Source organism: Anastrepha ludens, chromosome 4 (assembly GCF_028408465.1).
Source record: "Anastrepha ludens isolate Willacy chromosome 4, idAnaLude1.1, whole genome shotgun sequence".
NCBI classification, from domain to species: domain Eukaryota; kingdom Metazoa; phylum Arthropoda; class Insecta; order Diptera; family Tephritidae; genus Anastrepha; species Anastrepha ludens.
The window spans coordinates 26826030-26838905 of NC_071500.1; the positions used below are offsets into that span (position 1 = coordinate 26826030).

The 12876-nt window shown below is 37.2% G+C and overlaps 1 protein-coding gene across 1 annotated transcript in view; it reads right to left on the reverse strand.

The window, feature by feature from the left end:
• Positions 1-211: 211 nt before the first annotated feature.
• Positions 212-12876, reverse strand: part of LOC128861189 (cyclin-dependent kinase 14) — a 209155-nt gene continuing 196490 nt past the window's right edge. Inside the window, exon 10 of the mRNA XM_054099140.1 lies at positions 212-6653. Coding sequence (XP_053955115.1) covers positions 6589-6653 — 65 coding nt within the window. The 3' untranslated portion in view covers positions 212-6588. The remainder of the gene's footprint in view (positions 6654-12876) is intronic.

Sequence of the window (12876 nt, forward strand, 5' to 3'; positions counted from 1 at the left end):
CATATTAAATGCATGGCAAGCTTTTTGGGCTTTGCGACATCATTAAATAACAACCGTTACAAAAAAGTTGTCCCTTCTTTTTCAATAAAGAATAAACTGAAAACACAAATTTTCACCAAATCATATTAAAACACAAGCAAAAGAACAATAGGCGCATAAATAATATTTACTTTTGTATATTTATTTACAATATAATCAAATTAAAAGCTAAATTATAATTAATTGGCAAAAATATTTACTCATATACAAATGTTGAAATTAAATTTAAGCAAATATCAATCTACTAATAATATTTTTTTTTTGTAATTTTTAGTTTTTATCATAATTAAAATAAATCTTTTTAAGCAGGAAGACAAAACCAAACAAACTTTCCCATATTCGTACAATCGTACTCGCGTTGTTGCTGCAGCGGTTTTTTTTATAAGAATGGGCAAGATCAATTGCGAAGCGCTGAAACTTTAGATGTCCAACAAAGTGGAAAGACTTTGAGTATTCCTCCTTATAAGTATGCAGAAATATTTTTACACATCGTGACAAAAACAAAAAAAAAAAACACCAACCGACAAACTATTATAAAGAGCTCTTTGTGCTTTCTATTGTATCATTTTAGAAGATGGTTCCACGTGTAGAAGTCCACGCAAGTGGGGAAAGTTACAGATCGCCATTCACTTGGGAGTGGCCAGGACGATACTTCTGCATATGTTTCAAGCAGCTCACAACTCCGGGGATTAGCCCAAGTATCCTCTGGGTAGCTTCCGAACACCCGTTCGGGAGTGAGCTAAAGTGAGAAGGCGAAACATTCCAGGATAACTGGTTGTGCGCTGGGTTTGGGACCCGCCACTTAAAAATCCCCCCCAATGAAAAGGCAAACACTCGGATGAGAACTACCTTCACTGATGATGACTCCTACGAACGGAAGTCCTCTCTCGACGAACAAAATTAACACTCTACAAAGCTCTCATCATGCCCGTCCTAACGTATGGCGCAGAAGCTTGGACGATGACAACATACGATGAAGCGACGCTTGGAGTGTTGAGAGAAAGATTCTGCGTATGATTTTTGGATCTTTGCACGTTGGCAACGGCAAATATCGCAGGCGATGGAACGATGAACTGTATGAGCTTTACGACGATATAGACATAGCGCAGTGAATAAAGATCCAGCGGCTACCTTGGCTGGGTTATGTCGTCCGATTGGCAACAAACGCTCCGGCTTTGAAAGTATTCGATGCGGTACCAGCTGGTGGTAGCAGAGGAAGAGGAAGGCCTCCTCTGCGTTGGAAAGATCAGTTGGAGAAGGGATGGATTCACTTGGTGTGTCCAACTGGCGCCGGTTAGCATGAGAAAGAAACCACTTGCGCACTTTGTTAAACTCGGTTAAAATCGCTTAAGCGGTTATCGCGCCAATTAAGAAGAATAGTCATTTTTACATGCTTCTAAAGTAAAGTTAGCTTTATCGACCTCTAGCTGACAACAAAGTAATTCATATCTAAAGATTTATGCCGAGTTTTTATTTCCGAAACCTACATGAAAAAGAGCCATAATGAAGAATTTTTATGACCGTAGAAAAAATAATTTTAATCTTTAATTTAATTTTAAATTTTTAGCGAAACAACCCTTCTTAGGCTGCATTGTCGAGATCGCACTGCGCAGATTTAAAAGCAGTTGGTTATTCTGCTATTCAACAAATTTGGAAGCATTGAAATATTGTATTAACCTAAGAATATTCCCCAAGTCGGAACGACACAAGAACTGTCATGGCAGCAGCATTCCCCAAAAATGTGTGGGTGAAACCAAAATGTTTAGAGAAATAAATTTTAGTAAACTTTTGTGAATCGCGACGAGGTAAGCACTGCATATAGGTATTACATTTACGATTATCCTTCAACATCGGGCCCTGAAAATAATTGCTTGACTATGAGGCAAAGTGAATAAACTGAGAACAAAATAAAAAAATATTTTATCAGGTGGAAAAAATTGGAAAATTCGTTCAAGCGCACAAAAAATAATAATTTAGATGATTTCTTAGAATCACATAATTACAATTAATTACAACAAAAACTAGATCAAAGGAAGCTTAGTTCTACAAATTTTGTACCAGAAGTGTCGATTCAGCACATTTACAGCTGCTCCTACAGTGTTAACTTCGCTCGCGCCAGCAACATGTTAAGGGTTGACAGATTCATGTTAGCGCTCGTGTATATAACAGCATATGTTAGTTGCACCACAGACTGTTAATTTAACAGTAACATTTGCGTCTTCTCACTTTCTAACATTCTTTGGTTGCGAGGACAGCAGTTTTCAAAACAGAGCTTCATTCTTTGCAGTGTTTTGTTCTAACAGGTCTGAGAGTGCGTTGGCGTTTCTTATACGGAGAAATATTAGAAATTATTTAAATGATTGAAAAAATAAAATAAAAATTAGTATAAAAAGAAGTATGAAAATAATTGAAAAAAAGTTGAATATTTTCGGTCATTATAATCGTCCAACAGAGCATGACATAAAAAAGTATATCGAATAAGCTCAGGCGACTGGTACGGAACAGGACCTAAAATGTCTTTTGGCATGGTTAGATGCGCACTATTTTCTAGACAATTTTTTATTTTTCCCGAAAATATAGCTGGATAGGCGTTTTCCGCACTTTATTCTGCAATAATTTGGCAAATTTGGCAAAATTGTCCAATTTAACGCTTTCGGACTATTTTCTATGGATCTATGGATTTCAAAGACGGACTTTATGTGAATAAACCAGAACAAATTCATAAAAAATTAGAAAGGTATGAAAAAAGATATTCTGTGCAAAATTTTCGAGATATAGCACTAATAGTAGCTAAATGAAGTATTATAAAGGATGGTTTAATTTCAAGGGCCGATGTTGAATGTGAATCACACCTAAACGTCGAGTTTTTTTCTGCATTTCATTTGACATTTTTCAATTTCAGACTAACTCAATTTGAACCATGGAGATATACACAATCGAGCAATGCGTTAAAGTTATTCAGGCTTATTATGAAAACGAGCGTTCAAATCAAAATGCATATCGCGCACTTCGTGATTTTTTCAGTCAATTTAATCGTCCAAATGTGCATACAATCGGAAAAATTGTGCAAAAGTTTGAGCAAACCGGGTCTGTAGGAGATGTGAAAACACCAGTGCATGCTCGTACTGCAGAAAATATTTGCTGCTGTTCGCGATAGTGTAGTTGAAGAGCCGTCCACCTCAACTCGTCGTCGTGCCCAACAACTGCACCTCTCACGCTCGTTGATGAACGTTATGCATAAAGACTTGCATTTACACGCTTACAAGGTGCAACTGACTCGAGAACTAAAGTCTTTTGACCATTTCAAGCGACGTCAATGGTCAGAATGGTGGCAGGAAATGGCAACAGTGAATGACCAATTTTCGAAGAAAATCATTTTCAGCGATGAGGCACAATTTCACCTCAGTGGATTCGTCAATAAGCAGAATTGCCGCATTTGGGCGAATGATAATCCAAGAGTGATTGCCGAAAAATCAATGCACCCACAAAGAGTGACTATTTGTTGCGGTTTATGGGTCGGCGGCATCATTGGGCCGTATTTTTGCCAAAATGAGGCTGGTCAGGCAGTTACTGCGAATAGTGTTCGCTATCGTGAGATGATAACGAACTTTTTATGGCCTGAATTGGAAGATATGGATGTGGAAGATATGTGGTTTCAACAGGACGGTGCCACTTGTCACACAGCTAACGAAACAAGGGTGATTTTGGGTGAAAAATTTGATGGCCGAATAATCTCACGTCGCGGCGATGTCAATTGGCCGCCAAGGAGCATGTGATTTGACACCGCTGGACTTCTTTCTTTGGCATTATTTGAAAGAAAAGGTGTACGTTGAAAAGCCAGCAACAATTCAAGAGCTAAAGGATGAGATAGTTCGGCACATTAACGGCATAGAACCTCAATCATACCTCAGCGTCATCGAAAATTTAGACCATCGGATGGAGGTGTGCTGCTGAGACCGCGGCGGCTATTCGGCCGATATTTTGTTCCGTATGTAATTGAGCCATACTAGTATTATCAGAATAAAGAGAAATGACAATAATTTCCTAAAAAAAATTGTATTTTATTCAAAATCAACACCGGCCTTTGAAACTTAACCACCCTTTAGTTAAGTAAATATCACCGAAAATTTCACTAACTGAAGCAACATCTTCCAGCGTACACGCAGTGGATATTTAGAACGCATCATTTAGTACTCACATATTGAAGACCCTCTATCTACTAGTTGTGTAAAAAAACAGATAATACACTTCTATTCAAAATTTGTGTTAAATTTTAGTTAAAAAAATGTGGCGCTTGAAAGACCCTGTACAGTAGTAAACAACAAGTAATACGCTTCAGGTATACTTGTAAGTTAATTTGTTTTACATTTCAAGTTATATCATAAAATATCACAAACTCAAGTCGTGACCTTTATATCTATAAAAGGAAGTGTCTAAAACAGCGCTCAAAGCCAAAATTGCATTTTTTCAACACTTTGACAGAAAATTTCTACGGCTGAATTTTTCTGTACTATCCCATAAATTAAGGAGAATGGCGCTTCGCTGGTTAGTTGAAAGGATGACTAAAAATGATTCTTACTAGAAAGCACTTTGCCCTAAATTTTCACAAACCCCCAATGCGTTGGAACAGAATTTTTCATTACTTCACCAAAATGTATTCGCTTGGTAGTGTACGCGAGGAAAAAATCGTATTCTTTTTTTCGACCTAAATTTCTTTGAAACTCTAACGCGTCAAAGTGGAATTTTCCATTGATGTGCCAAAATATTTATGTGAAAAATGACTAAGAGACTAGTCAGTCAAGGTTATGCTCTGGCCTCTTCCCTCTTGCCACTTGGTGTTATTGTTGATTTTCGATTCAAACGTAAATGTCAAAAATATTGTTTTTGTAAATGCTGTTCCTTAAGTATATATCGAGAAATATGATATCAACTTTTTCACATTTTTCTCGCTATTTCAAATGTAAGTATTAACTACAAATTGCCGGCCGCTAGCTACAATAGTAACTAAGGTTGTTGTTTTTTTTTTTTCGTTTTTTTGCTTTTCTGTGATTTTTAAAATATTGAAAGTTGGTTCTGAATGTTTTTTAATTTTTTTTTCTTAATTCCTGTGTAGCGACGGTAGCCCACCCATGCCTAAATTGTTGCCTTCTGCGTCAATAATAATAATAATAATATTTGTACAGGTGGCGCAAAATCAATCACCCAATTTTGTTTCTGAATGACTTTTTTACTAAACAAAAAAAAATTTTTGAATGCAGGAAATCTTTATTTTTACCGTTGCGCGCTCTATCGCATCTGTCTGTTTAGCTCACAAGTGTCAGTAGTGCAGCTTTTTAGCTGACAAGTGTCAAATATGATGAACGTACAACGCCAAATTGCCAAAATTAAAAATCTTCCGTTAGGGTGCTTAATTTTGCGCCACCTTGTACGAGCATATCTTCGCTCCAGACTCACTTCATACGAAACGGAAAAAACCTTGCGTGCGTGGGAAAGTGCTTACGCTCATCGAGGACCTGAGGGCCTTGAGGCACGTGATCAATACACATACAAGTACACATACTTAATAATTCGTACTTTAGTAAAATAAATTTTAAACTATTTTAGATTGATTTCCTTTGTTTTTGAATATAGTTGTAGTTTTAGTTGTTTATGAATATTAAAGTTCTTTTGAGTTTATGATTTTGAGTTGATTTTAGTTTAGTTTAGTGTCTGTCTATTTGTTGTTTATTCTTAATGCTACTGTTTCGGTAATTGTATTTAATTTTGACATGTTTCACTACGTTTCTTATTTTATGTTGGTATTCCAAAAATTTGACACTGCTTTGCGTTTTCTGTTTAATACTTTTAAAACTTGTTTCCCTTCAATTTCACATTTGTTCGTTAGTACTTACAATTTTTCGCTTTTCACTTTTTCGAAAATCATTATTGGCCTAAGAAGTTTCAACTGTTTTAGCCTTTGCTATTTTTTGCTACAATATTTGTTGTTCAAATTCTATTAAAATGTTAAAAATATAATTTTAGTGCACATCTTATAATTTTCTGTTTTACTTTTATTACTATAATTGAATCGATTTTGTTGCTAAGTGATATTTGCAAGTTTTTATATTTTCGTGTTATTTTGCAATTTTTCTTATTTTTCTTAATTTTTCTTTATTTTTTTTTTTTGTTTCAATACAAGTCAGTATTTACATTGCCATATAATAATTGTGTGTCTCTGGCTGGGTGTGTGCATGTTGTTATTGTTGTTGTTATGTTCTACATAGTCACTTTAGTTCTTTTACTTAGTACATTTTTTTAAATTTCTTTTTGTTTTATATATTTTCTTAGATTTTCTTAGATTTTCGCTGGTAATTAACGAATTTTATAAACCAAGAGTAGTTGTTGTTTCATCCATCTTTGCTTTACAAGTAAAAGTATTACAAAACAAAAATAAAAAAAATATGTTATACAAATTAGGTTTGCAGTAAAAAACTTGAATTACAATATTTATGGCTGTTGCTGCTAACAATAGAAACGTACACCATCCACCGAAAGGGTTTGCTTTAATTTTCATTTACTTAGCCGGTTTGGTTCAGGAAACAAATGAACACCCTCTACGCTGAATATTGATGTCTCTGTAAGAGAAAAAAAAGATATTTATAACGTTTGTTTTAAATTTAATATACTCTGGAATGCAAAATGTAATGTTGAGAGCAAGTTTTATTCAAAGTCAAAATATATGAAGGGTGGTTTAGTTTCAAGGGCCGGTGTTGATTTTGAATAAAATACAATTTTTTTAGGAAATTATTGTCATTTTTCTTTATTATAATATGATAATATTGGTATAGCTCAATTACATATGGAAAAAAATGTCGGCCAAATGGCCGCCGCGGCCTCGGCGGCACAACTCCATCCGATGGTCCAAATTTTCGATGACGCTGAGGCATAATTGAGGTTCTATGCCGTTAATGTGCCGAATTATCTTATCCTTTAGCTCTTGAATTGTTGCTGGCTTATCGACGTACACCTTTTGTTTCAAATAACCCCAAAGAAAGAAGTCCAACGGTGTCTTTGACGTTTAGGTGTGGTTCACATTCAACAGCGGCCCTTAAAATTTAACCACCCTTTATATTTAATAATATTAATCATAATATTAAGTTTGCGCTTAATGCGGAATGGCTGTCAAAATACATACAAATTGCGCAGCCGTGAAATATGCGTGAAAATTTGAACGTATCAGACGGCAAAGTAGTACTCAGGTTACGCTGTGAAAACGCCGCGCCACATGCTAGCAACATGATGACAGCAGCATGATGCCAGCAATATGAGGACAGCAACATGAGAACAGCAACATCACGCCAGCAACATTTTCTCACACCGGTTTAAAGCGCACGATGCAACTAAAAGCGAGAACTGTTCGTTGCGAATGAAGTGCCTGAGTTCGAATGCTCCGAAGATATGGCATTTTTGAGCAGGCACGTTTTCGCAATGAGTGTAAGTAAATCTTCTTCATATGTTTTTGTGTCAATATACTAGATTGTTCCAGAAGTTTTTTGGTTCGATAAGAAAAAAACAATTTCATGATTTGAAATAATTTTTATTATTCAGTATAGCCTCCTTGAACATCAATACACTTATTCCAACGAGATTCCAATTTATGAATTCCAACACTGAAATGAGAATCTGGAAAAGCTGCAAAACACGCTTCCAGAGCTGTTATGACCTCATCATTTGATGAAAAACACTTTCCATGCAAGAATTTTTTTAGGTATGGAAACAGATGGAAGTTGGTGGAAGCTCTAACAACTCGAACTTTAATTCATGGATTTTAGTCATTGCCAAAATGCTTTTGTGACGAAGCGCATTGTCCCGATGAAAAAGATTTTTTGTCTTTTGCAAACTTGGTCGTTTTTCACGAATTTCAGCTGATCTAAAGGGTTACAATGATGTTCCAAATTTAATGTTTCACTTCTTCTTCTTCTTCTTAATTGGCGCGATAACCGCTTACGCGATTTTGGCCGAGATTAACAAAGCGCGCCAGTCGTTTCTTTCTCGTGCTAACCGGCGCCAATTGGACACACCAAGTGAAGCCTTCCTCTTCCTCTACTACCACCAGCTGGTACCACATCGAATACTTTCAAAGCCGGAGCGTTTGTATCCATTCGGACGACATGACCCAGCCAACCTAGCCGCTGGATCTTTATTCGCTGCGCTATGTCTTTATCGTCGTAAAGCTCATACAGCTCATCGTTCCATCGCCTGCGATATTCGCCGTTGCCAATGTGCAAAGGTCCAAAAATCTTACGCAGAATCTTTCTCTCGAACACTCCAAGCGTCGCTTCATCGGATGTTGTCATCGTCTAAGATTCTGCGCCATACGTTAGGACGGGCATGATGAGAGCTTTGTAGAGTGTTAGTTTTGTTCAGTTGCCTACTTGGTCCAAAGTAGCACTTGTTGGCAAGAGAGATTCTACGTTGGAGTTCAAGGCATTGTTATCGGTGTTAATGCTGGTTCCTAAATACACGAAGTCTTTTACAACCTCAAAATTATAACTGTCTACAGTGACGTGGGTGCCGATACGCGAGTGCGCCGAGTAATCCACCAACAAAACTCCTTTCACATCCCAAAAAATTGATGCGAAAACCTTCTTGACGAATTTTTGGAAAAAAACTCGTTTCGGAGCCGAAGACCCAGTTTCACACAACTCTAGAGGCTATCTTATTTTAATTTAGGATCTTGGTGATCGATTTAATCAAGAATTGGAAAAACATTTGTAAAATATGTAGGTAGTTTTCTTTTAAAACGAAAAAACAAAAAATTAATCTAATTACCTAGTTTTATGTAGGTTATTGACTGAAATATAAAAGACTTAAAATGTCTAAAATAAGCTACCCCCTTTGAGCAGACACCTCTCTTAGGTGGACAAAAGTTGACTGACGACGAGTGTCTGCTCAAGGGAGGTTTAACTGTAGTTTGATTTTCGATATTTTTACATTCCATAAAAAGACTTGCGAACATCTGCTTCATATGGAAGAAAATACCATACCCAGAAGTTTTCTAAAATTATTTTTTATTTTTACTTCTCCCTTCAATTCGATATTTCAAATTTGTGAGGGATCACGGGATTAATATTAACTAAGTATGGGATTTTTGGTACCCGAAAAACACTGTTTTCTTAGCTGCATGAGAACTATCGTTTGATCTCATAACTGAGAATGGCAAACTGTGTACACATTTCTGTTCAGTAAGGTTTAGCAAGTCATCTTTAATCGTTTAACGCCAGAACAAAGCTTCCGAATTGTGGAAACTTACTTTAAAAAATAAATGTATTCGCGAAGTTCATAGAACAATGGCGGCATCATCGGTCCATATTTCTTTCGAAATTAGAAAGAAACTACCGCTACGGTGAATGGCGAGCACTAACGAGCCACGCTAATTGAATTAAACAAGACGGTGCAACTTGGCTCACACCGCGCTTAGCAATCGATTTATTGCAATATCAAGCCACCATTGACGCCATACAGCCAGATTTATTGAAAAAGTAGTCAAAAATTGAATTGATCGAAAGGACGTTGTGCTATAACTCGTAGCCACGGCGGACAAATGCCGGATACCATATTCCAAAAGGTAAATACCATGAAATTATCAACCAGATTATAATTTAAAAAATTATTCCAATAATATTCCTTTTTTATTTTATTATCATTTTAAGTTCCCTTAAGCTCTTAAAAAACACCCGACGTATATGCCAAAATAATTTGGCCTGATACGCGATTTCCTATCGACAGAATAAATTAAATTATACTTTCGCAGAGACTGTAGCGCTTTAGAGGCAGGCACCTAATTGCGACGACTGCAATTAGGAAGGCAGGATGTGGTTTGCATGGTCTGACGATGCATTCAATTGAAAATCACATTTGCGGTAGACTATGTGCGAGTAAATTTGCCAATGTTATTGGTTGCTATCATAAGCGTAATTCAATGGTTTTATAAGAGCTGAATTAAATTGCCAATTACAAAAACACACAGCCATAGGTTTCTGCGCAAATGAATGGCATCTACACTCAGCAGCAAAATTTTACGTACGTACTTATTGATCAGGCGGACAGAGCAGGCCGTTCCTGGAGTCAAATGAAACATCTAGCTTTAAACAAGCGAAATTATAACTTCTTTATTGAGGCCCTATTTTTCATCTAGAAACTATGGGAAAGAATATAATTATATATGGAAATTAAAGTTAAAAATATATTTATTTTTTAACTTTTATGGTCCATTACTTTTTAATATATTTATGGTAAAAATCATTCGAGATGAGAATAAAAAAACGCTAAAATACCAGTACTAATAAAAATGGTGACAGCAAAAGTCATTGGCCATTCACCCTGGTTGTCGTGGTTAAGAATTTGCTGACGGAGCCTGGGAGAACGGGTTGCAGGGTTATAGCTTAAGCGAATGATGTATCACTTATCGTAATGTTTCTAAATACTATGTACGAATTGACGCACGATTTCTTAAACGAGACGTGGACTGCAGAATATTTTCCAGAGAGAGATATCCAGAGATCAACATCCCTCAATAGGTGGTGCTCCGTTGGTGCTGTGAGACAGGATAAAGTAACTGGAACTTTCGTTTCTTTTCAGCTCTAACTTTCCATACTACAGTCTGATTTCCACCCGAAAAACATCAAAAGTCCGCAATTTTGTTATTTTTCAAAAAAATTTTCTCGTTTTAACACCTGCCAAAATGACAAGCCTACAGAATAATAATCAGTTTAACTTTTTCGTTTCAGATCTCCTGAAGAGCCAAAATCATATTGACAAGCCACCAATTTTTTTTTAAGACGCTCACTTTGGGCCACACTACTACAAAAAATATGTAAAAAAAATTGTTTTTGTATACTATTTGATGTCAATAATAACATATTAATAGGACTATGAATAAGTTCGTGCGGTTTTACAACAGATGGCGTAACTTGATTATTATTCCATCGATAGTATTCATATAAAATCAAAACGATCGCATTTTATTTTCTTAAAAAAAAAATTCCTAAAAAATATCTATTAAAAGTGAGTATTTGGCCGTGCCTTAAGTAACAGCAACAGTGTCATTGTCAAAAGGTAGGACCTCTCGCTTTGGACTATAGTTTGGACTTATATACTAATATAAAGACAATACTATTCGAGTATAGGGTCCTCACCTGATGGCACTCGCTGGAGAGAACGACGTTGACTAAGAATCCCGAGAGACTCCAAAGACCTGATTTCATTAGAATCAATGAGGCGATTCGGACTACTGCTATCTAGCGTTCAACGTAATGCTATGGTATGAATATGGTACCCGTAGGCATCGCAGGCAAAACATTCGTTGGGCGTGCTGTAATCAAACTAACAGGTTCGGGCTACAAGTGCACTCCAGCTCTCTATGAAATTTTTAGTTCATCCTCGTGGTGACTAATTAAGGCACACCTACGCTGGATGTCCATTCATATTCCCTTATAATGCATAGGGCGGAGTGCGGCATTTAGAGAAAGGGCTAGGTGAACCTTTTCACGGATTGCTTCGAATTGGGTGGAAAGGTTGGTGGAGAAGTATTTTGCGAGGAGTTCTACATTAAGCTTACGTTTAGGCTACCAGACCCCTGCAGTGGATTCCAAGTGGAGGAGGCCGCTTTCAAAAAATGCTTTGATTGGATATCACTTTTGTAATAACGATCAAGAAAAAAAAGTTATGGTGAAATAGCCCAGCTGCAATTAGAGCCATGGACTCGCTGATGGTGTGCACGCAACTGGTCGGAAAATTCTTGACTTCTCTTGTAATTAAACGCATAACCTGGTCGCAGGAACATGCCAAGAATCGGTTAGACAGACGGCTTAGCTAGACAGGGGACACGTGGGTTGGTAGCTCGGGGGACCAAAAAGGAATATTGACTTACTTAATTCCAGTTACAGCTAATGATCACAAATTTCTCAATTAAAACTCCGGTTGAATTTTTAATTTCAGGTAATTTCAGTAAAATTTGAAGCCCATTTGACTTTGACGTCAAACAAATTTAATCCTTTCCTACAGCTTCAAACTCCATTTTGACAGGCAAACACATTATTTTTTCTCTGAGATTTTGTCTGTTGAATTCCGAGTACAGACCCGAATTTGACACATCAAGAATCATCGGAAAATTTAATTTAATTATTGGTTCATGGAAAATAAAGCAGAAAGAAAAATTCGAAATGCCTCTATTTTGAAGCCGATGCAGTGCAAGGTATACCGTACCAAATGCCGGACTCATAACTCGAACAAATATTAACCGATTAACTTGAAATTTTAGGGTGGTTCCATGTGTAGAAGTCCACGCAAGTGGGGAAAGTTACTGATCGCCATTCACTTGGGAGTGGCCAGGACGATTCTTCTACATATGGTTCAAGCAGCTCACAACGTCCGGGATTAGCCCACGTATCCTCTGGTTAGCTTCCGAACACCCGTTCGGGAGTGAGCTAAAGTGAGAAGGCGAAGCATCCCAGCATAGCTGGTTGTGCGCTGGGTTTGGGACCCGCCACTTAAAAAGCCCCCCCAATGAAAACAGCAACAAAGCCTCGGATGAGAACTTCCAACACTGATGACGACCCCTGCAAACGAAATAAGGAATACGATTTGAGGGCATGCACCTGGAATGTCCGGTCCCTTAATGGGGAAGGTGCCTCTGCCCGGCTGGTTGATGTCCTCGTGAGAGTAAAGGCTGACATCACTGCCATCCAAGAGATGCGATGGACGGGGCAAGGTAAGAAAAACATAGGACCTTGCGACGTCTACTACAGCTGCCACGTAAAGGAGCGCAAATTCGGTGTCGGATTTGTTGTGGGAGAG